We start from the raw sequence: 24442 nt of genomic DNA, 5'->3' as shown, positions 1-24442 counted from the left end.
GCTGGTGAAGACCCCCCTCCCCAGGAGTCATGCTCTCCCCGCCTCAGCAGGGTGGGGACACACTCCTGCCCCCGCCCCACCTCAGTGCCTTCCAGCCCTGCTGCTGCCAGGCTGTTAGCACCCCGAGAGAAGGGGGGGTGCACTCTGGAGCCCATTCAGCAGCTGTGCCTGCCTGTGAAGGAGATGGGCTCCCCTTCCTGCAGTGGGAGAATCCAAGCCAGCCGGCCACAGTCGCACCCAACCCTGCTGCAGGCAAAGCCTGGCCCAGTTGGCCCCTTGGCCTGCTCCTGAATGCGGCTGCACTAACCCTCCAAAGCAATACCTTCCCCACCCCCCAGCACAGTGCTGGCCAGCACCAATGGGTGCAAGCAGAGGGTCCCACTGGCCTGCCACCCGCCCGGCGGTGCTGGGCTTGCTGCTCCTCTTGCCCTGCCTGCAGAGGGCGTGGGACATGCTACTGCAGCCACTGCTGCCTGTGCCAGCAGACAGCCCAGCGCAGGGAGCTCTGCTTGCCCCAGGACTGGTTCGTCCCCCTGCCCCCAGGCACTCCGGGAGGGGAGGGCTGGGCTCACTCCAGCTGGACTGTAGGTTTTTTTAAAATTCAAATGGTTTATTTATACAGATCTCTAATAAAAGCCAAGCCATGGCCTGTCAGTGTGACTGACTGAATCCATCTTCTTGCGCAGGCGGGCGTGAATCTGCCTCCTCCTGGCTGGGCGTTCCACGGGGGGCTGGCGCAGTCCGAGGGCCTGACTCAGCCTGGCCTCACCCACTTGAGACTGGGGAGTCAGCCCAGGGCCCCAGTCCAGCTGTGCGTCAGGGGATGCAAAATAACGTATTCCTCTTAGAACCAGCCATGAAAAGGATGGGGATTGCGGGGTGTCTCCTCCCCGCCAGTGCAGGTAGCAGGCGCCTCCCAGGGGCAGGCAGTGAACAAGAGCTGGGCCCAGCACCCTGGAAACAGAGGCAGGCCCGATGCCCTGCAACAGGGCCCTGGTGATCTCAAGCCCAGCCTGGACGGGGCTGGGCCCAAGCCCCATTTGCCCTCTGGCTGCTCCGGGAGCCCTGACAGCCAGGGAAGCATAGAGCTCATTGGGAGTGTGGTCCAGAGGAGGGATCCCTGCCCACCTGTCAGCTCTCACCCGGAGTCACAGCTTCATCTTCCAGCAAGAACTCCTGAATTTCCAGCTTCATCGCGGCCCTGGAAGACAACCACCATCTCAGCCCCCTGCCACGCCGGGCTGTGAGCTCCCAGCGCGGGCCTGGTCCGACCAGCTCAGGTCACGCTCCGGATGTTATAGCAAAGGAGGAGATTCTGCCTCTGATTTGCTTATAACTTGGCCCGGGGGCAGCAGCTTCTCCCAGTGCTCAAGCTCTGATGCAGGAGCACGGTGACTGATGGCACCGGCCGGCCGGCCCACCCACCCTCCTCGTACCTGCGTTTCCTGCGCTCTGCCTCCGAGCGGACGTAGAGCGGGAGGCTCTCCAGGCAGGTCTGTAACAGAACAGAGCGGCGGTGACGGGCTGCCCCCAGCGTCCCCTGTTCCTGTGCTGCTGGGGTCCGTGCAGACGCAGCAGGCACGGTGCATGGAGCATCAGGGAGTGTCCCACCCCCCATCCCCACCCCGGCACTGTGCCGTAGCCCTGGATGGGGGCCGGGGGCTGATGGGCAAAGCTGGGATCCAAAGGAGACTCCTGCGGGATCACAGTCCCGCCAACAAAGGAGACCCACCCCACTAGACAGCCAGGTCTGCCGAGTGCCTAAAGCAGGGCTGGGACTGCCCCCCGCAGCCTGGCTTGGGCTGCAGCAGAGCCCCTGAGGGGCAGAGGGGCTCACCGTGTCCTTGATGGTCAGTCTGCAGCCGTAGCAGAGCAGGGGCAGGAAGTTGGCCTGGGCGTCGGCCCTGAGGGAAGAAGGCAGAAGTGAGGAGAGGGCAGGGGCCGGTTCTCTCCAGGGATACTCTGCTCGCAGGGGCCGTGTGACGAGCTAGCTGGGGGCAGTTCGAGGATGATGGTGCTGCGGCTGCTAGGGGAGTGTAGGCCCAGATGGGAAGCGCATGCGGGGCCACAAGGCCAGTACCACTCCAAGCAGAGCACCTACCCCACGATGGATCCTGGGCTGGGGTTTGCTGTGTCGGAGGTGCCTTACCCTGGAGCTGTCGTGTTCATGCAGCATCCTCTCTGCTCCTCTGCCCCCGGGCAGCACCCTCTCCCGGCTGGCGACGCAGCTGGCAGCTTTTGCTGGGAGAGCTGCTCCGAGACCAGGATGGCTTGCAAAGCGGAGCCGTCCTCTGCACCAAAGAGATGGTAGTCAGAGCCCCTCGGGCTTCTGCTCCCCCTCCAGCAGGCCGGGCATCTGCCTCCCCCTAGCAGAGCAGACAGGGCTGGCCAGTGACCCGAGCCAGGATGGCAAACCCCACAGCCCTGGTGTTCAGACACCCTCTGCCAGGCAAGGCACAGCCAGAGGCAGGTTCCCCTGCACAGGGGGCCCTGGGAATATCCAGGCCTCTAGTTCAGCTGGGCAGATGGGAAAAGGGACTAGTTAAGCCCTTAGCCAGGCTGCATCGCTAGGCCCCCCAGCCCTGCACCCATGGCCAGGTTCCCCTGCTTTGCTCCTGGGGGTGGTGAGAGGCCAGAGCCGGATGGGCTCTGATCCGGGAGGGCAGTTGTTGGTGCCCTGCCCTAGATCAGCCAGAGGGGATCCTGCAGATGGGGGAGGCTGCCCCTTTCAGGGAAAGGGGCCGAGTGAACGGAGCCTGCGCTAGCCGGGGGCGGGCAAGCATCGTTTGCACTTACCCACGTTGGTGTCCAGGGCACACAAACACAGGAGGCAGCGTTCGGGCTCAGCAGCAGGGCTGGCGTCTCCAGGGGTCACGCTCAGCTTCTCGCCCGTCCTACAGCCCAGAGGGGGACGCCCAGAGGTTAGTGCCCGGCAACGGGGCAGCCTGTGCCACTGTGAGTGATGCCCTCACAGCTCGTGCAGGTAGACGGGGCCTCCCTCTTCTCCAAGGCCTGGGCACCACAGGGACAATTCTTCAATAGCACCAGTAAGTCTCAAACTGTGCAACTGCCCCACAGCCTGTGCCCCACCCCCATGTCCTCCACTACTCCAGCCCTGGGCTCCCCCCTCCCTGCTCTGCCAGGGCCCCTCAAGCCTGACTCCAGTCCCAGGCTCCCCACACAGTTCAATCAGTGCCCTGTAGCCCCGCCCATGCCATTTCAGCCCTGGGCTCCCCACGCAGCAGGAGGTGCTGTGGGTCAGGATTCAGGGGCGCTGCAGAGTTCTGACCCTCCCCTAAGCTGAAGCTTCCAGTCATTCCCACCAAGGTCTGGTCCTACGAGGCGGGCAAATGGCCTCCACGGTGAAGCCATCCCCACAGTTCCCAGCTGAGCAGCGCCAAGGTCTGCAGAGCTGTCGGGGGCTGGGGGGAGAGGCATAGGGGCCTGCCCTTACCGGTATACGGTGCTGACAGTCGAGGGGAACTCTGCCTGCAGACCATAGACGAAGCGCTCGATCACCCGGTGGATGCTGGCCTTCTCCAGGGCCTGGAGGGGGGAGAAATCCTCACCGAGTCTCATAGCCTAGCTGGCTCCAACCCCCACGCCCGCCCCAGGGCTCCCTTGTGACGACAGCAGAGCAGCTGGGGCATCCCCACAGGTGTTCAGAGGCCCTGGAGTGATGGAATCGGCACCATGCCCAGCTCTGCAGTGCCCAGGGGAGGGGGCATTGGCCTAATCTGCCAAAGCCTTCCCCCAGTCACATCGGCTGGGCCCCAGCCCTCACTGCTTCGGCTGGAGCCCTGGCCTCGCTGCAGGCAGGCACTTGGGAAAGTGCCCCTTGGTGCAGAGGCACCAGAGTCCCTGCCCTGCAGGGCTCCCCAAGAGGGCACATTGACCGCTGGGAAGGCTGCAGGGCCCGTGGGTTGGGCTGGGACGAGAGAGAGGGGTGCCCAAGAGGAGGTGCCACTGACCTGCCAGAAGAGCCCAGTGCCCGGCAGGCGCTCTCCTGGCAGCTGGCCCAGACCCGCACGCCCCCTACCTTGGTGTCCAAGGCAGGAGTGAAGACTGTGGGAACACCAAACAAGTGGTTGTAGAAGGCGATTTCCTTGGCAGAGTACTCCCTCATGGGCCGCACCACCACCACATCGCCATGGCGATCGTCCGAGAAGCCCTGCGCGGAGAGAGACTCGCTGAGGGACTCAGTTTCCCTAACTCCACCCCCTCCTTTAGATTTTCAGCGTGGGAGAATTAGTTTTTATTGTAGCTTTATCTTTTTCTTCCTTGGCCACCCATCAGAAACTTAACTCAGCGCTTGGTCTGCTCTGAGCACGGAGAGGGGAGCCAAGAACTCTTAGGTTCTCTGGCCTTGGCCGAGTCACTTCCCGTCAGTTCCAGCACCTGCCCCACGGGGAGGAGTGAGTGAAGACCTACGATCCCAAGTATCGTTCTCTGTTAAGCCAGTCCCCGAGTGCTTGGGAGCCGCAATCTAAGGGTTAACGCAACCTGGCCAGAGCCGGGGCCGCAAGGCGTTCGCTCCAGCTTGTGAAGGGAAGCAGAAGGACGTGGTGCGGCTCACCTGACCGAAAGCCCTGGCTTGAACAGTCAGTGCAGTGACATCTGTCCCAGCTCCAGCGTTTGCTGCTGCAGCTGAGAAATGTCAATTTCACGGGCAGGAAAACCTCCCCTTCCTGGAGAGCACGGAGCAGAAACTGATCGGATCAGAATCCCCGTGCTGCTGCATACAGCAGCTCGCACGCTGCTCCGCTCCGATGCCCGTGTACTTGCAGGGAGCCTGTTAGAGGCATTAAGGTGGCTGGAGAAGATCAGGGACATAGCAACCCTTTGTTCCAGGCCCACGGGAGGATTATACATTCACCCGGCACTAAGCTGTGGGCCCGGGCATGCTCAGTTACCAAGACAAGGGAGCAGTTGCGGCAGTGCCAGCTTCTCCCCAAGGTCCCGATAAACCACAACGCACTAGTGCTGCCATGGCCCAGGCAGAGCCGAGAGGCCACAGTGCAGCGCGTCTCCAGCACAGCACAGCAGCCTGGCAGCAGTCGGACCAAGGCCTCCGGCTGGGGAAAGGGGCGAACAGTGGAGTCTGGGTAACCAGTGACTCCAACCCAACTCAGATGCCTGCTTCCAGGCGCCTTCCCGCCTGTGGCCAGCACTTACTGTGTCCATAGCGAGAGAGGCTCCCCGCCCCAGTGAGAGGTTGGTCAGCAGTTTGACAGCCAGGCGGGTGCAGCTCTCTCCCATCATGACCTTGGAGTACCCTTGGGTCCTAGCCGTGTGCAGGATCAGGTGGTTCCTGAAGGAGAACCCAGAAGCGAGGGAGGGCTGCAGCCTGGACTCAGACAGATACGCTGAGCCCATCAGCTCTGGCCAGCTCCTCACGGACACCAGGTCCCACAGCAAGCCTCCCACCCATTGCTGTGCCCAGGGCGAGGCAGAGGGGCCATGTGGGGCAGCAGAGCCCACTCCTCCATGGGGGCTTCAGAGGAGGGAGACGAGATCTCCAGGGAGCTTGGGGGAGATGACAACCAGGGCTGGGCTTTCCCAAGGCCCAGAAGGGAGATCCAAAGGTCTTGCAATACCCAGTGTGCGCAGGCAAGTGGCCTAGGCAACAGAGATCCCTGGAGCTCGCTGGGGGGCCTGGCGCAAAAGCGATGGACAGACGCTCCCATAGATGCAAGCTGCAGCATCATGGCTGGGAAGCAATGCATGCTGGGATGGATCGGAGGACAGGAAAGGCAGAGGAAAAAGCTCCTCAGCCCCTCCCCTCCTGGGCAACCCCCAGGTGGCAGGGTCAGAGAGGGCAAAGCTTGCAGCCCTTGGCACAAGGGCCCATCCCCCCAGAGCACTCTGGACGGCGCTCACCTCAGGGTCTGCAGAAGCTCTTCTTTAGCTGTCAGGGTCTTCACGGACCCAAAGAGCCGGATCAGCTGCTCAGTCCGGACTGCAGCCAGCAGCCTGGCTTCTGGGTCGGCCAGCCCCTCCATTCCGGGCACATCTCGCAGGCTGACCTCGGCAAGCTTCTCCTGGATCTGCCTCTCTGGGAGAGAGGGGCTTCCACCCTCCTCCCGCCTCTGCTGGCGGATGAAGCCCTCCACTGCTTCCTTGTAGCTGTTCTTGGGGCCTGTGGGATTGTGGGGCGCATGCTGCAGGATGGAGCTGGGCAAGTCAAACACCTGCACGGAGCAAGCAGAGGATGGATCCTGTTAGCCACAATAAGCGCCTGCATGGCAGTGAGATCGGTGCCTCGGGAGCTGGCAAAACCCAGACAACAGAGGAGTCCCAGGGAGCTTGTGCCAGAGACGGGATTAGAAGTCAGGAGTCCCAGCTCCAGCTTCCCGCTCACACCAGGCTGCCTCTCTAATACATAAGAGCGGCCTTACTGGGTCAGACCAAAGGTCCATCTAGCCCAGTATCCTGTCTTCCGACAGTGGCCAGTGCTAGGTGCCCCAGAGAGAATGAACAGAACAGGTGATCAAGTGATCCATTCCCAGCTTCTGGCAAACAGAGGCTAGGGACACCATTCCTACCCATCCTGGCTAATAGCCATTGATGGACCTATCCTCCATGAACTTATCTAGTTCTTTTTTGAACCCTGTTATGGTCTTGGACTTCACAACATCCTCCAGTAAGGAGTTCACAGGTTGACTGTGTGTTGTGTGAAAAGACTCTTTTTTGTTTTAAACCTGCTGCCTATTAATTTCATTTGGTGACTCCTAGTTCTTGCGTTAACAGCCCTTCCTTATTTACTTTCTCTACACCAGTCATGATTTTCTAGACCTCAATCATATCTTCCGCTTACACGTCGCTTTTCCAAGCTGAAAAGTCCCAGTCTTATTAATCTCTCCTCATACGGAAGCCGTTCCATACCCCTGCTCATTTTTGTTGCCCTTTTCTGAACCTTTTTCAATCCGAATACATTCTTTTTGAGATGTGGCGACTACATCTGCACACAGTATTCAAGATGTGGGCGTACCATGGATTTATATAAAGGCAATATGATATTTTCTATCCTATGAGCTATCCCTTTCTTAATTATCCCCTGCATTCTGTTTGCATTTTTAACTGCTGCTGCACATTGAGTGGATGTTTTCAGAGAACTATCTCCAAGATCTCTCTGAGTGGTAACAGCTAATCTAGACCCCATCATTTTATATGTATAGTTAGAGTTATGTTTTCCAGTGTGTGTTACTTTGCATTTATCAACATTAAATTTCATCTGTCATTTTGTTGCCCAGTCACACAGTTTTGAGAGATCCTTTTGCAGCTCTTCGCAGTCTGCCTGGGACTTAACTAATTTTGTATTATCTCCAAATGCTGCCATCTCAGTATCTCATTCAGGCCCTATCACGGCTAAGGGCACCCCAGCCTCATCAGCTCCTACTGGACAAATCTGTGTCCTTCATTCCTAGGGCACCAGGTGGCCATCCTGAGCAGGGGCCTCTGACATCTCATCCCTTCCCCCAGCACCTGGAATTGCAGTGAAGGCGGCGGCAGGGGGGGGGCGCATGTGATCTCTTGACCAGTGTCTGCAGGGCCGTGACCCCACCCTACCTCTTCTAAGTGGGCCAGGTGATATGGAAACCTTGAGGCTTGCAGGATGGTCTCCATCTGGAGCAGCGTATCCCCTCTCTCAGCCAGGCTTTGTCCGCACACAGCTCCCTCTGAGTAGCAAACAAGAGATGCCAGATGAAGAGAGTTAGCTGCCTTGCAGGAGACACTTCTCCATCTGTGAGGAGGTGGCCTAGGATGCTCCAGCCAACCCAGAAGGCATGCAGCCACATCTACCCTCCTCACCAACTACCAAGGCAGGGCGATGGGGCTCTCCAACGCTTGGGCAGTGGGGATACGGGCCTGCAGGCCTTGAAGCCTGCATCCAATGGACCAAACTGCAGCCACCCTTCTCTTTAAGACAGGAGTGCAGACTGGGGAGCAGTTCCCAGCAACCTCCATCTTCCTACAGGCAGCCAGACCAGACCATCTCCAGGTGGGACTTGGATTCTCCATGGGCAGCACAGAGCCACGCTGCAGAACTTGAGATGCATCCACCCCTTCCTCATCTCCATATGCAGTATTCGCCAATACACATTAGGTGTAGTACACAACATATGAGTAGGTGTTCGTGCATGGGTTTACATACCTAAGTGTTGAGAAGCTATGTTAACTGAATGAATTATGCTCTTCCCACAATTCTATTCATCCATGCCAAGTATCCCATAACGCTCTGCAAAGCTGACGTCAGCTTTGGCATTAGAAAATAAGAAACTTGTCAAAGGCAAAATACATGAATGTTCTGCCCCAGCCCTGTGGGGAGGTACCTTCACATCCCTGGAGTGCTAGTATCCCAACAAAGATAAGGAACTAACAGGCCAACAAGTGAAGGAATGGTACAAACGGAGGGCTTGGACTTCAGTGACATATAAAGAGCTTTGTAACTTGTAAAATCCTCCTCTAAATGCCGCTAGCTGAAATGCAGCTCTTTGAAGCACCCCATCCATGCATGGTGAACCCACCGTGACAGGGTGCGTTCGTCTCCTCATGTTGTGCTGGTTTCTCTTTGGATGATGCATTTGGCTAAGTTCAGCTGGCTGGTCTCTTGAACGTTTTTAAGGCAGAAGCGTGAGTGTAGTCAAACAGGCTACACCACTGAGTCAGCAGCAGAACCCAGAAGAAATACACTGATCCTCCAGCCAGGCCCCACTCCCTTTCAACCCCACTCCCAGGGACGCTGGGAGGAGTAGGAGGATTTCATAGACTCATAGACTCTAGGACTGGAAGGGACCTCGAGAGGTCATCGAGTCCAGTCCCCTGCCCTCATGCCTTGTTTCCACCCTCAAACAAGCAGAGCTGCTCCACCCATCCTATTTATAGTCTCACAGCCTGCTGGTGCTGCCAGGTGGAGAGCGCCCATCTAGTCGGGAAACAAAGCACTGGGCTCAGCAGGGCATGTTCAGCCCATGCAGCCGCTGGAGTCTGGGAAGAGACCTGCTAACTCGTGCTCGGGTAGGGTCCAGACTGGATTGCTCTGCAGTCTCTGGAGATGGAAGCACAAATGGTGCACTAACCGCCTGGTCCATCACCGCCCCATAGTAGGGGCTGGTGTAGCAGCCCAGCGTCTTGTCTCTTCAGATTTAAAGAGAGCAGCTAGCAGCTGCAGGTATCCTTACCCTATCTGCGATGGGGGTACACATAACCCTTCCCCTGCCCAGCTGAGGGTGGGGTAATAGTCTGTCAGGGCAACGACAGAGGAAACTTCCCCTCTTCCTGCCCACTCATGAAAGCAAGGAAATTAGAGGGGGCAGTAAGAGGCTCTGAGTCCCCCATGCCTCCCACAGGAAGGAATCTCCCCCTGCTTCCTGCCCAGGGGGACCAGAGAACCAGGACGGGGGGGAAGCTGCTGGAATGAGTTGCTGCCTGAGGAGGGGATACTGCGAGTGGTGGATCAGGCTGCGCACCCTATTCCTGAGCCCATGCTGGGAGCTCTGGCTGGAGGGGCGGGGGACCCTTCAAGTGGCCAGACCCTTCCTGGGAAGGGGACACCATCCACCTGCACGCCCTGTGTGTCTGAAGTATGCCTCCCCTGGGTGCCAGTCACTGAACCAGACTAGCTTAACCCCCCATTTCCAATGTGTTTACTCTGGCACCGGCCATCTCACTGCTTGCTAGGGGAGCCTGCCTCCCCAGGCCTGAAGGGCCGCTACCAGTAACAGGAGGGCGGAGAAACTAGACAGGATTTAACAGTGAGAGGGGCACTATCTGAAACCAGGCTCTCTTAATGTTGGACAGCATCAGCAGATTCCAGAGGGTTCTGGCTGTAGGCTGACCCAAGACCGCATGCACAGAATGGGTTGGGAGCAGGGCAGGTTGCTGGGTTACCGTCAACGTAGATGATGCCTGGTATAAAGCGCAGTTTCTTGGCTGTTTCCCGACTCAGCCCCTGAGAAGAGAGATGGGAATGAGCCACTCGCCCCAAGCGCTGGGAAATGTAATTCGGGATTGTGTGTCTTGGCAGCATCCCATGGATCTAGCAGAGAGGGCAGGCATGACTTCTCTAATCCTGGCTGTTAGAGAGGCATTCCTACGGCCCCGGCAGAGATGGCAAATGTTTCTAGTTAACAATACACCTAGATCTCGTGGGCTGAAGGCCCCAGCCTCGACCAAGTGATTGTAATCGACACCTGATTACACTCAGACGTTGACCTGGACACTGACATCTGGACGCAGTCACAGAAACCGTGGGCATAGCTTAGATGCTCCCCTCACTCGGACTTCCCCGAGGGCTGTGAGCTTCCCACCTTTTGGGAATAGGGAGCTGCAGGTGCACTGGACAGGAGCTGTGAGAACGTCTAAGGAGCCACATTCACTAATTGCACATCTACAGGTTAGACATGAGGGCATACTGAAGCAGACAGCCATCTTGGGAGATCCAGTCCCTCACCCTACAAAGCAAAGCTTTCCTCTCTGCTTGTTCATCAGCCTCCTCTTAACCATCTCTAACACCCCTGCTATGGTCCAGGTGGCTGTTCCTTCCTCCAGCTAACTGCTCTCACTGTTCCTAACAGCTAACAAGTTTCCCCACAGCGCTGCGGAGCAGATACCTCTTGGACTTGTCGAAGCATTGAGCTAGAGGCAGGTCCACCCGATAATGCAAGAAGAACCTGTAAGGGAGATAGGAGAAAGAATTAACTATCCATCTCAGCTTCCCCCTCTCCTTCCCACATCCATCCCGCCCTTACACAAGAAGCGACTCTACCTTCTCTCCTGGGTAAATGGCACGATTCTTCCCAAGCATTGCACGGAACTTGTGAACAAAATACTCCCTAAAACAGGCCCTTGGAAACAAACACGCACGTAAGTCATTAGAAACGACACTCCCAACCTTACGCGAGATCCCAGCCTTGGCAGGCAGCACCTCAGGCACCCACATCTCGCCGCTAATAAACCTTTGATTCCAGCACAGGCCAACCCGGAGGCACAGGGAACTGTCTGCTACCCTGCCTGACAGCAAAGTCAGTCAATGAGTCCGCCTTAAGATCTCATCAATTAGCTTCTGTCTGACAGCAAGACAATTCCAGTGTGGGCACCCAGAAGTCTGTGAAGATCCATTTTAAAGCTAGACTGAGAAACCAGGCTTGCTGGACTGGATCCCTCTCTAGCCCTCTGAGCCAAAACAAAACAACAACAAAAAAGCCCAACAAGGAAAAGTTCCAGTGTACAAAGACAGGTATCAATTTCAAAGGGTTTGCTGCCTTTTCAAATGGTCAAGTTAAGCCAGACACAAGGAGAGGTCAGTTCAGAGCTGTCAGGGTAAAAATGAGCACAAGGCATTAGAAGGCCACATTTGCAAAGACCGTAGGCATGCAGGTATGTGCATACCCACTGCTAACTGCAACTGGAGTTCCGATCACTTGGGTGCGTGCAGTTGCTTGGGTTGTACTCCCAGTCACAGTAGTACCCCTACAAACTGCCTATGCAACTGCAAACCCAAGCATTCAAAAATCTGGCCTGCAGAGCTCAAAAAAATCAACTTCCGAGATTCATATAAAAACAATGTGGGGCAGATTAAATCTGTTTTCCAAATTTAAAAAAAAAAGGGGGTGAACCACCTCCCCCTTTTCCTACGCTCATACCCCATTTCTCCATAACTAGGGCCCTGCATCAGAGTCTCTCTTGCATGCAATGGTAGTGATTGGGTCTTTGGAGAAACAAAAAGATGCACATCCAAAGCAAGGGCCTTACAGGGCAACTCCCCACATTCCTGAATGAGTTCAGGCTGCTCCACACAACTGTTGTGCTCTTTATTATCTAGATGGTTTGAATCTCCCTTGCAACCCTCCCCATAAACAGCCCTATTTCAACAGATCGCTAAAGAGCAGTAAATGAGGATCTAAAGATGGGAACGTTCTGGCCTTCTGAACAGGGTTTCCTCTTGCAAATCACTAGGGCTGTTTCCTCTTACTTGCAAAAGGCATCTCCAACACGAATGACCAACACAGGAGAGGCCTCCTTGCACTTCATGCACTTCTCCGCACAGCTGGGGAAAGAGACAATCAAAGCCAACCGATTACCACTGTAGGGACCCACCGTCATGCAAAGAGCAACGCAAACCACCATCAGCTTGTTTGAACACTTTGAAGATACCAGGTGCTTTGTAAGTACGGAGCTGAAGGATTGGCGTAGTACAGTTGCATTTTTTTAATAAATGGATTTGGGGTTGATGTGGGAACTAGAGAGACTGAAATGTTGAGGTTATGTACGCACCGGAGGTGGTAGCACAACCAGTGACCTAGCAGTAAAAGGCTACGTTATACTATTAGCCCTGGAGCTGACTAGCTACCACCTCCAACTATACAAATCTCAGTCCAAATGTCCATTATGTCAGGTCCCATTTTCAAAGCACAAATCTGAAGGCAAGTGTTCAAGCTGGTATTTGCACATACACAGCTGCAGCTGTGCTATGTCAATTGTGGCCATGTGATAATCTGGCCAGATGAGGACCAGGGGCACCCTTCAATTTCTCTCTCCTCTGAAGGGCCAAAGCACTAAGGGGTGAGTAAAACAGTCACAGTACAAGGTAATGGTCACCTTTGTGGCTATATACCTACGTACTGTAGCACCCAAAGGCCGCAGTGAGGAGCAGTGTCCCATTGTGCTCAGCACTGTAAGCCCCCCAAGCCCACTGATCAACACCCCAGGCCTGGTCTGTACCCGGGATGTAGGCTGGCATCGCTATGTCCCGCAAGGGGGGGTGAGAAATCCACATGACTGAGCAGCGTGGCTACGCCGGCCTAGCCCCCAGTGTAGACGCAGAACCCCGCTCCGCGGCTCAAGGGAGCCGGGCAGGCCGCGGGCACCAAGCCAGAGCTGGCCTGGCCCAGGCTCCAGCTGGCCTCCCGCCCCCGCTGTCTCTGCGGCCAGGCGAGGGGGCGGCTGAAGGGGCCTTGGACTGGACAGCGGCTGGGCCGGCCCCACAGCCCAGCGAGGCCGATCCCGAGGGGGGCCGGGCTCTCACCTGACCTGGGGCCGCCTGCGGGGCGGGTCGCAGCCCCCGTACTCCTCCTGCGCCTGGCACATGGCGGCAGCGCTCCCCTCCCCCGCTTCCGGCGCGCCCCTTCTGCGTCACCGCCCCGCGCCGAGCGCGCCGTGATGAGGTGGAGGCTCGCGGCGCCGTGATGACGTGCGCATGCGCGGGGCCCGCGCTCCCGCCCCTCCCTCATGGCGGCCGCGATGTTCCGGAGCCTGTTGGTCTCCGCGGCCCAGCAGCGGCCCCAGGCCCCGGGCCCGGGCGGGACCCCGCGGGAGCAGCCGCCCGGCGGCCCCGCCCCGGACGCGCTGGAGGCGCAGTTCAGCTGCCCCATCTGCCTGGAGGTGTATCACCGGGCGGTGCGCGTGGCGGGCTGCGGCCACACGTGAGCGCGGGCGGGGCCGGGCCAGGCCGGGGGGAGCGGGCAACCCCCCCGGAGCCCAGAACCCCCGGGGGGAGCGGGCAACCCCCCCGGAGCCCAGAACCCCTCCGCCGGAGCCCAGAACCCCCCCCCCCGGGGCCGGAGCCCAGAACCCCCCCCCGGGGCCGGGCCGGGGGGAGCGGGCAACCCCCCCGGAGCCCAGAACCCCCCCCCCGGGGCCGGAGCCCAGAACCCCCCCCCCGGGGCCGGAGCCCAGAACCCCCCCCCGGGGCCGGGCCGGGGGGAGCGGGCAACCCCCCCGGAGCCCAGAACTCCGCACCCCTTCTCGGGTCCCCTTCCCCCACCCCTTCTCGGGGTACCCCTGGGATCCCCCCGTCACCTCCCCTCCCCCACCCCTTCTCCGGGCACCCCTGGGATCCCCCCCTCATCTCCCCTCCCTCACCCCTTCTCGGGGCACCCCTGGGATCCCCCCCGTCACCTCCCTCCCCCACCCCTTCTCGGGGTACCCCTGGGATTCCTCCTCTCACCTCCCATCCCCCACCCCTTCTCGGGGCACCCCTGGGATTCCTCCTCTCATCTCCCATCCCCCACCCCTTCTCGGGGCACCCCTGGGATCCCACCCTCTCTTCCCCTCCCCACCCCTTCTCAGGGCACCCCTGGGATCCCCCCTCTCTTCCCCTCCCCCACCCCTTCTCGGGGCACCCCGGGATCCCCCCGTCACCTCCCTCCCCCACCCCTTCTCGGGGCACCCCGGGATCCCCCCGTCACCTCCCTCCCCCACCCCTTCTTGGGGCACTATGGGACACCTGTCACCTATCCTCCCTCCACCCCTTCTCGGGGCACCCCTGGGACCCCCGTCACCTCCCTCCACCCCTTCTCGGGGCACCCCTGGGACCCCCCTGTCACCTCCCTCCCCCACCCCTTCTCGGGGCACCCATGGGACCCCCCTGTCACCTCCCTCCCCCACCCCTTCTTGGGGGCACCCAGGGGACCCCCTCATCACCTTTCTCCCAGTCCCCAACGCGGGGCCTCGAGCCTCTTCCCCAACCTACCCCTGCCCGCACTGTGGAACCTGCCTGGCTTTCAGCCCTGCCTAGGGGGAGTCGGTGGATTCTTTCCCTGGGATTGAATGTCCTGTCCATGCCTGACTCGCCCAAGGGGCTCATGAGCGATGGGGTGCTTGTCTTGAATGGAAAGATTGAATTTTCAGCTTTGTTTGGAGTATGTTTGGGCATTGCGTGATTGGCAGATTCTTATGTTGTTGTATCAGATCATCTAACAGCTGCGGCACCTAGTTCCCTAAAACTACTCTATGCATGTGTCTTAGGTCTAGATTTCACAGTGTGAGGTAATTGTAAATGTCAGAACATGCACTGCTTGTTTTGATCCATTTTAACTCTGGAGCAAACACTCTTTATACTGACAGTGGTGGTGTGCTTGTGTGGTATCGACAACGTGCAAAGGGCTTGGCGGAAGCATTCTGCCCTGAAAAGCTTACAGTCTGATTGGGCAGGAGATGAAAGAGACGGGATGGGAAGTGGCAGAAGGCAGCTTGAGGGGCAGTGTCCCTAGCCTCTGTTTGCCAGAAGCTGGGAATAGGTGACAGGGGATGGGTCACTTGATGCTTCCCTGTTCTGTTCATTCCCTCTGAAGGCATTGTCAGAAAGCAGGATACTGGGCTAGATGGACCTTTGGTTTGACCCAGTCTGACTCTTATGTTCAGTGCTAGCAAATGTCATATTCCATCGGTTTTGTTTTGATCTAGGGCGCAGGAGGAGCAGCAAGGTTTATAAGACGCCTGGAAGGAAACATTTCATAGACCATCCCTTGATTTTTCCTTCTCGTTACAGCCGGAAGTAGTTTCCAGGATATCTTGGAGATCTCCAGTTTCAATACTGGCAAAGCTGAATGAAACAGCAAAGCTTACTGCCTCCTTCACCATCTTGGACTTTACCTCAGTCTCCCCTCATCACCTCCTCAATGTAAATAGCTAAGCTAGGGAGTGGGGGGTAGTCCATGAGCTGCCTCCCAGGTGCGCCAGTGGTGGGCTCTTCAGCAGGGTGTGTGAGGGCAGAATGAGCACTGCATAGTAAAATAGCAGCTGGAGTGAAAGGAACGTCTACTAATGATGACATTAGCAGAAACTATGGAGCCTTGTAGTGCCCTGTGCTTGTATTGTTATCTGTGAATCTACTCAGAGGCTCCTGAGGAAACCCCATGAAGGACAGGCCCCTTCTTGGCAAAACAAGTTGAGAGAGAGCCTCAGGGCCTGTCTACACTACCAAGTTTTGTTGACAAAACTTATGTTGACACCCAAAAGTCAACAAAACAAAAATCGCCTAAGGATGTTCACACATGCTCCCTCTGGCAGATGATGTCCACGTTGGAGACGCCATTATCGACAGGGTGAGCAATGCACCGTGGGTATGTATCCCACAGTGCAACGTTGTGGGAAGGAAGAGCTGATTACTGTGCATCTTGGGATTCTCTCACAGCCCCCTCAGCTGCCACAGCAGCATCGTGAGTAGCTCAGTGAGCTCTCTGTGCTGAGGAATGGCAAAGCAGCACAGCAGACTGTCCCCGGCCCCATCCCCCGGCATCCCCAGGCAGCAGCAGTGTGTGTCCCTAGTGCGGGGCAGAACAGGAGCATTCCCCGCAGCTTTGAAAGAGGAGGGGCGCATGCCTGGAGGAGATCAAAACACTGAGCTGAGCAGTCAGAGCAGGCATTGTGGGATACTGGCGGAAGCTAGTTCTGTGGACAGAACAGTCAGCAGTGTCTGTGCTGGCTCTTTCTTGACAATAAAGGGAGGGGAAAGGACAAAAGTCTCGTGGGGTGGATGTTTTTCGCAACTAAAGTCCAGTTGTAGTGTGTACGCTCTTGCTGTTTTGTCGCCAAAAGGCAGTTTGGGGGCCAAAACTTGCCCATGTAGACAAGCCCTCGCTTGATGATCAAGGACATTACATTCATCAGGAAAGGAAGGACTGCGAGAGGAGATAGGGTGCAAACCTCTGGTTACGGGGTCATGCAGTTTAGCAGACAGACATCTAGGTGGTTCTGTTCATGTAAAATACACTCCTGCTGATAGACAACTGTAGCTTGGTGATTTGAGTTCACCAGCAGTGGGAAAACTTGCAGCTGATGAGCTTTGCCCTGCGGTTCCAGGGAGTGCGCTGTCTGGGGCAGTATTTTCAGACTGAGCATCGCCTGAGTGTGGATGAGAGGCTAACTGTTTGGGGGACTGCAAATGACAGGGCCTGGCCTGCTGTCTTCTCTCTTGTGGTGTGAGTTTTCTGTATAGTGGTGGTGTGTGAAAAACTGTTAAATCAAACAGGGAACACAGGCACCTTTAACTATTTCCAAATGCTTAATTCTGAGCCATGTTCCCTTGGGGAAGTAAACAGTTAAAAGACACCTCAGCAGGCTGATGGGGCCCAAAGTTCTTCTTGAACTTCCTTCAGAGCCTGAAAAATGTCCAGCTTCTCTAAATCACAGACTGCAGTTTAAAATTGCCCCTTCTCTGTTGGACCAATGACAAACCTGGCAGGTTCCGGGTTGGTCTGTGGACCTCAGCCTCCGGCCATTGCTCACTTTTGCTGTTGATGAGCCAGACAGGATCAGCAATTCCAAGACTCTGTTCAGAACGGGGCTTTCTCAACAGAGCAGAGTGGAGGGACTCTGCAGTGCATGCTCCTACATCAGACCAAGCTGGCTGGTCCAGTTTTAGGTCTCTCTCTGTCCCAGTGGCATTCCTTCTATTGCTTGAGCTTCAGGGTCAGCACTGTGCCAGCGGATCAGGAGACAATGCCGGCCCCAACGAGCTTGCTGTTCTGGTACCTAGCCTTGCAATGGTGACTCCCGCAGGAGGCCTCCTTTTGTTCTGGTCCTCTTTGGGTCACTGGGGCAGCTTTGGCCTGCCTGCAGTACTGTCTCAGTGATGACTGAGCATGATGCGGAGGGCAGCCATGTCTATCACTGTGCCTATCCCTCCTGTAGACACAGTGGTGTATGCACCAGCTACAGGTAGAAATCTTGCAGGGGACAGTGTTGGACGGCTTTGCTGTGAAGAGGAGGGAGCTGGCATTGGGGTCAGAATGGAAGGAAGAGATGGGTGAGGGCTGGGTCCCTGTGAGGGAGTAGGCAGGGATGAGGCTGTGGGCGAGCAGAGCTTTGAAGGTCCTATGCTTACACTTTGTGGGGAATGGTAGAGTTCGCACAGGTGGCTGGCGACATGATGCAGGTTGCTAGCAGCATCTGGAGGGGGAAGCAGGGAGACCTGAGAGCAGATTGCAGGAGTTAAGGAGAGGTAACCAATGTGCACATGAGGCTTTAGATCTTGTCTTCACTAGGAAAACGTTGTGAGAGCTAGAACCTGAGCCCAAGAGAGTAGTCGGTAGTGATGGCAAAGGCAGCATTGGGAGGGATTTGGAGAAGCTGTGGGTTTATTTGACCAAAGTGCCTTTGAGTCGGTGACCAAACTACTTAACTTGCTACGTCACCCTGCCTGTCTAATGGGCAGGACTCTTGGCGAGCTGCCTGTGCTAACAGACCTTACGAGGATCCCGAGGTCCTTCCCTCTGTGCAATATGCTGCACTGGAAGCTGCTGAGGAGAGGAGTGTGGGTGGAAGGCAGGTTCGCTGGTGGCTCCCTGCTTTTGTTCAGGAGCAGAGTAGTGACCATGTGAATTCTGCCTCCCAGCAGGAGCTGCTTGTACATATATATCTATCACCCTCTCCTCATGCCACTGATCCAGAGAGACTGGCAGGAAGTGCAGCTTTTGGGGACACCTGCTGCCTTTAATGTGTGAGAGAGTCCATCTTTGCACCAAGCAGGGGGGTCGCTGAGGACTGTCACGCCAGTGGCAGGAAACTAACCAAGTGGCATGAGGTGAGTGTTGGAACTGGCACGTACCACAGTGCTCTGCATTGTCATGTGCTTGTGTTACCATCGTGCTTGCAGGCCCCAACTGAGGCAAGGCCTTAGTGTGCTGTGTAAACACACAGTGAGTCAGTCCCTGCCCTGAAGAGCTTAGCTAAGTAGACAAGACAGGCAAAGGGTAGGAGAATGCAAAATGGGGCCCATGGTATTTCCTAATAGGGAACTGCAACAAGGAGATGAAGCAACTTGCTTGGAGTTGCACAGGGAGCATATGACAGAGCCACGTTTTGTTTTGACATTTTCAAAAATAAAGATTCTGGTTGTCTGGTTCAAAATGACATTTTGTTTTGAAATTTCAGCTCATTAATGTAGGACAGGGTAGAGAAGAAAGGTCAAGTCGAAACAAGACGTTCTGATTGATCTGAAACGGAAAAAAATCCATGTTTTAGTGCAGAAGTTTGAGATTTTGACTTTTCGTCCCAATTTGAGATGGGGGCCGGTCAGATTTCCATCTTTCAAATATTCATGGGACCAATAAAAACATTTCCCACCTAGGTCTAAACTGAAACATCCAACCCCACTCCAAAAGTTAGTCGTGGGCGACAAGGCGGTGTTGGGTAAACTCCACTCTGTGTTATTGGGGAGCAGACAATGAACTGATTGCATGTTGACCTTAAATAATTATGGATTAATTGCAGATTCTGTTTGTCTATTTCAGAGCTGTTGAGCATGTTTGGGATGAGCAAGGGAGGGAGGGGGTTCTTAATATAGCTGTCTGGAAACTTTCCAGGCTCAAACTATCAGGGCTTTGGAGCGGAGGCCAGAGCTGGAGAGCGGAGCAGCTCCGGAGCAGTGGAGCTGCAGGTTTTTGCCTGGAACTGGAGGGAGCCGGAGCACAGCTCCAAAGCCCTGCAAACTATAGCTTCCAGTTTATTTTCAACAGGGATCCCAGTTCATCTGTACAGATGTCTATAGTTTTCCTTTTGCTCCAGATAAAACAGTACGGCCAACTAGCTGCTCCGCTCCAGACAAATCCGTTCACAGTGGTAAGGCTGATGTGCTACCAAGAGGGATTTGCCATTTGCCATTTTTGTCTCACCCATAGCCCAGAGGCCTGTTTCCAGTAGAAAATATTATTTCCTAGAATTTTCTCTCCGGTACTTGATTTGAGGTCCCTGCCTCTGCAGGCATAAGGACTTGGGGGGTGAGGGATAGCTCAGTGGTTTGAGCATTGGACTGCTAAACCTAGAGGTTGAGTTCAATCCTTCAGGGGCCATTTAGGGATCTGGGGCAAAAATCTGTCTGGAGATTGGTCCTGCTTTGAGCAGGGGGTTGGACTAGATGACCTCTTGAGGTCCCTTCCAACCCTGTATTCTGTGATTTGTGATCCCCAGCCTAATCTCAATGTGTCCTGGCCTATTACTTACTACTTCTTCGAGTGATTGCTCACATCCATTCCAGTTAGGTGTGCGCGCCGTGCGTGCACGTTCGTCGGAAACTTTTTACCCTAGCAACTCCAGTGGGCCGGCAGGTCGCCCCCTAGAGTGGCGCTGCCATGGCACCTGATATATACCCCTGCCGGCCCACCCGCTCCTCAGTTCCTTCTTACCGCCGTATCGGTCGTTGGAACTGTGGAGCGCGGCATAGCTGTTCTCCACGTCCCTAGCTCTCCTTGTTCTACGGTTGATAGTTGTAATTAGTAGTTAAGTGTAGTTAATTATATAGTTAACAGTGTAAATAATATTTGTAGATATTTGTTAGCCGGTTTGGGCCGTAGCCCTTCCCGGCGCCCGGAACCGGGCTCATGCCTGGTTCGCCGGGCTTCAAGCAATGTGCGGCCTGTAAGAAGCCAATGCCGATCAGCGACCCTCACGACGTGTGTCTAAAGTGCCTGGGGGAATCGCACAGATCGGACAAGTGCCGCATTTGTAAGGCTTTTAAGCCTAGAACAAAGAAGGAGAGAGACCAGAGACTTAGGACTCTCCTCATGGAAGCGGCACTCGACCCGGCAGCTTCGCAGGCCGTCATCTCGACACCGGCACCGGATCGCGCTGGCACCGGAAAGACTCCCCGGCACCGACCTTCCCCGGCACCGGGTGCAGAAGCAAGACCCTCGAAGTCTGCAACTCCATCCAAGCAGACTCGAGTGGAGCGCCCGGCACCGACATCTGCCGCGGCGCTACCAGCACCGTCGACTCCGGGCCCGGAGGGTCCGTCGAGTCCGGTCCCGCCGAGCTCCCCCATAAGATCTGGGATTGAGCTATTGGTCCCATCAACGCCGGAGACCTTCGCCTCGGCACGGGACCTCATTGCCCTGACTGAGTCAACTCAGCCTCCACCCCCGGTACCTCCGGTGCGGGTAGCGTCCAGGGGCAAACCTATGATGAGAGCGCCGTCTCGGGACTCACGCTCGCTGTCGAGGTCCCGACACCATGGTCGCTCAAGATCCCGCCGCCGCTCGCAGTCCCAGCACCGCTCCCCTCGGCGGTACCGGTCGTACTCGCGGCACCGATCGGCCTCCAGACGGTCACGGTCTGGTTCCAGCCACCGATACCGGCACAGGGACTCTAGGAGCCAGTCCCGCTGTCGATCAGCGCCCCGGTCGACCTCCCGGCACCGAGCTGGTGGCAGGTCCCGGTCAACCTCCCGACACCGCGTTGGTCGCAGGTCCCGGTCCCAATCCCGGCACCGAGTCAGCGGCCGGTCCCGGTCCCGATCCCGACACCGAGTCCAAGACAGTCCCCATGGCCTTCCAGACAACCGTCGGTGTCATCGCAGGCGGACAGTGTATATGCGCTGGGCACTGATAGACAAGCGGCCCTTTTTCAAGACCCTCCGCAACAGGACCAGGGTCTGCAGCAGTGGGGGTTCTGGACACCCTGGGCGTATCAGCAAGCCCAGGGCCCCCAACAGCTTCCTCCTAGGCCTGCAACGGCAGAGCACAGGGCGCCGGAGGCATGGTTGTCTCGCCCCCCCTCCCTCCCCGGACGGGGAGGACGGGTCAAAGCAACAAGACTCTGATCTCCCTCCTGAGCCAGAGGCGAGGGCTGAGGCGGACCCCCCGCTGGACACTCTCTTGCCGGGGGTCTCCTCATCGTCTTCTCCCGATGAGGCGGTGGCTGGCACTTCCTCTAATAGCCCTCCTCCGCTAGATCTCAGGGCACATCAGGACCTCCTCAGGCGAGTAGCACAGAATTTGAGCCGGCAAGCTGAGGAGGTCTCTGAGATCGAGGACCCCGTCGTCAGCATCCTCTCCTCCGATGCTCCCACCAGGGTCGCCCTGCCCTTTATTCGGACGATTCAGGCCAACGCCAATACTATCTGGCAATCGCCGGCCTCCATCCCCCCTACTGCACGGGGCGTCGAAAGGAAGTACATGGCCCCCTCCAAGGGCTATGAGTACCTCCATATTCACCCGACACCATGCTCCCTGGTGGTACAGTCGGTGAACGAGAGGGAGCGTCATGGGCAGGAAGCCCCAAATCCAAGGAGGCCAGGCGTATGGACCTCCTCGGCCGCAAGGTTTATTCGGCGGGGGCCCTGCAGCTCAGGGTTTCCAATCAGCAAGCCCTTCTTAGCCGCTACGCCTTTAACTCTTGGGTGGCAGCGGATAAGTTCAAAGAGCTGCTGCCACAGGAGACGCGTCAAGAATTTGCAGCGATTCTTGACGAGGGCAAGAAGGTTGCACGAACCTCGTTGCAGGCCTCCTTGGACGCTGCGGACTCGGCTGCCCGTACCCTCGCCTCGGGGGTGACGATGCGCCGCATCTCCTGGCTTCAGGTTTCTGGCCTTCCTCCGGAGCTCCAATACACCATCCAGGACCTCCCGTTCGAAGGCCAGGGCCTGTTCTCGGAGAAGACAGACCCCAGACTGAAAAGTCTTAAGGACAATCGGGTCATTATGCGCTCCCTTGGGATGCACACACCTGGGACGCAACGCAGACCCTTCCGGCCGCAGCAGCAGCATCGGCCGTACCCCCAGTTCCGCCAGCGGCAGGACCTTAATAGGCGCCGCGGCAGAAATGGCAGGCGCAGGCCGTCGGGCAATCAAGGGGGGCAAAACCAAAGCTCCTCTAAAGCCCCACCTGGACCCAAACCTTCGTTTTGAAGGTGCGCCCGAGGGCGTATTACCAGTATCCCCCATGGATCCTTCCCCCCCCGTTTTCCAACCGCCTTTCGTTTTTCCTCCAGGCGTGGTCCCGGATAACATCCCACCGCTGGGTCTTACGCACGGTGCAGACAGGATACCGTCTGCAGTTTGTATCTTTTCCTCCCTCCCGCCCCCCCACCCTCGTCCCTCTTCAGGGACCCCTCTCACGAGCAATTCCTCCGACAGGAGGTACAGACGCTCCTCGACAAAGGAGCTATAGAGGCGGTTCCGGAGAACAAGAGAGGCAAGGGGTTTTATTCCCGCTACTTTCTGATCCCCAAGGCCAAGGGAAGCCTCAGGCCTATCCTCGACCTGCGAGAGCTCAACAAATATCTAGTAAAGTTGAAGTTCCGCATGGTATCCCTGGGGACCATTATCCCATCCCTGGATCCTGGAGACTGGTATGCCGCCCTCGACATGCAGGACGCTTATTTTCATATTGCCATATGGCCACACCACAGGCTTTTCCTTCGGTTCATGGTCGACCGCCATCACTACCAATTTGCGGTCCTCCCATTTGGCCTTTCTACGGCTCCGAGGGTATTCACAAAATGCATGGCTGTCGTTGTGGCACATCTTCGGCACAGTCGCATTCACGTGTTCCCTTACCTCGACAATTGGTTAATTCGGGGCACGTTGGAGCTGCAGGTCCGCAGCCACGTCCGCAGGATCATCGGCCTGTTTGCTACCTTGGGCCTCATGATCAACGTGGACAAGTCCACCCTGCTCCCCTCGCAGAGGGTGGAGTTCATTGGGGCCGTCCTGGACTCCACCGTGGCCAGGGCCCTTCTGCCGTTGCCCAGGTTCCAGTCGTTGTCGGCGATCGTTCAGCGCTTGCTGGCAGCCCCCCTGACATTGATACGGACATGCCTAACCCTGTTAGGCCATATGGCGGCCTGCACGTTTGTGACCGGGTATGCACGGCTCCGCATGAGGCCCCTCCAGTCTTGGCTCATCGCACATTACCGGCCGGCAAGGCAGTCACTAGACATGCTGATCACAATCCCCCAGGGGGTGTTGGATTCTCTCAGTTGGTGGCTAGACCAGTCCGTCGTGTGTGCGGGGCTCCCATTCCACCCACCCCAGCCCTCGGTGTCCCTAACGACGGATGCCTCAGATCTCGGCTGGGGGGCCCACCTGGGAACCCTGAGGACACAGGGCCTGTGGTCCCCACAGGAGGTAGAGCTACATATCAACATGCGGGAATTGAGAGCGGTCCGCCTTGCTTGTCAAACGTTCTGTCACCAGCTTCGGGGTCGTTGTGTCGCGGTATTTACCGACAACACGACGACCATGTACTATATCAACAAGCCGGGTGGCACCAGATCCTCTCCCCTATGTCACGAGGCGATACGACTCTGGGACTTTTGTATAGCCCACTCCATTCACCTCACGGCTTCCTTCCTCCCCGGAGTATGGAACACGCTGGCGGACCGCCTGAGCAGATCCTTCCTCGCGCACGAATGGTCCCTCCGCCCAGACATCGCCCTCTCGATTTTCCGGAGGTGGGGTTGTTCCTGCGTGGACCTCTTCGCGTCCAGGGGGAACAGGAAATGCCAGGCGTTCTGCTCCTTTCAGGGCCGGGAACCCGGGTCTATAGCGGACGCCTTCCTTATTCCGTGGACGACCCACTTGTTCTACGCGTTCCCCCCCGTTCCCGCTGGTCCACAAGGTCCTTCTGAAGGTGCGCAGGGACAGGGCCCGCGTGATCATGGTAGCCCCGACGTGGCCCAGGCAACATTGGTACCCCATGTTGCTGGACCTGGCCATAGCCGACCCAGTTCCCCTGCCCCTTCACCCGGACCTGATCACCCAGGACCACGGAACTCTCTGTCACCCGGACCTCCAGTCGCTGCACCTAGCAGCGTGGCTCCTGCGTGGCTGACCAGTTCTGAGTTGCGCTGCTCCACCCCGGTACGGGAGGTACTCTTGGGCAGCAGGAAGCCTTCCACTAGAGCGACGTACTCGGCCAAGTGGAAGCGTTTCTCCTGTTGG

At 57.2% G+C, this 24442-nt stretch overlaps 2 protein-coding genes across 10 annotated transcripts in view; one reads left to right on the top strand and one right to left on the bottom strand.

The window, feature by feature from the left end:
• Window positions 1–600: 600 nt before the first annotated feature.
• On the bottom strand, window positions 601–13117 carry CTU2 (cytosolic thiouridylase subunit 2). 5 transcript variants are annotated; one of them, XM_030581622.1, is made up of 16 exons: window positions 13028–13117; window positions 11975–12049; window positions 10769–10847; window positions 10614–10673; window positions 9892–9952; window positions 7570–7679; window positions 5881–6191; window positions 5176–5311; window positions 4040–4171; window positions 3455–3546; window positions 2797–2894; window positions 2150–2291; window positions 1838–1904; window positions 1437–1495; window positions 1129–1201; window positions 601–809 (listed from the first exon to the last, which is right to left on the bottom strand). In XM_030581622.1, the coding sequence occupies exons 1-15, from the start codon at window positions 13087–13089 to the stop codon at window positions 1132–1134; spliced, it is 1554 nt and encodes a 517-aa protein (XP_030437482.1). In that variant the 5' UTR covers window positions 13090–13117; the 3' UTR covers window positions 601–809; window positions 1129–1131. The 5 variants fall into 5 exon arrangements, with proteins under 5 accessions (XP_030437482.1, XP_030437480.1, XP_030437485.1 ...); XM_030581620.1 differs by having other exon boundaries at window positions 1143–1201; XM_030581625.1 differs by having other exon boundaries at window positions 1143–1201; window positions 13033–13117.
• Window positions 13118–13230: 113 nt separating this feature from the next.
• Window positions 13231–24442, top strand: part of RNF166 (ring finger protein 166) — a 40641-nt gene continuing 29429 nt past the window's right edge. For 3 of the 5 annotated variants that reach the window (XR_004002883.1, XR_004002882.1, XM_030582304.1), the window contains exon 1: window positions 13231–13424. Coding sequence is in view for 3 of the 5 variants with exons in the window: in XM_030582304.1 (XP_030438164.1) it covers window positions 13231–13424 (194 nt within the window). In the remaining 2 variants the exon portion in view is untranslated. The other 2 variants (XM_030582305.1, XM_030582306.1) reach the window with 2 other exon arrangements.

The sequence above is a fragment of the Gopherus evgoodei genome, chromosome 12, assembly GCF_007399415.2.
Source record: "Gopherus evgoodei ecotype Sinaloan lineage chromosome 12, rGopEvg1_v1.p, whole genome shotgun sequence".
Lineage (NCBI taxonomy): Eukaryota > Metazoa > Chordata > Testudines > Testudinidae > Gopherus > Gopherus evgoodei.
Note: the sequence above shows the minus strand (reverse complement) of the source record. Positions and strands in the feature narration are given on the sequence as shown.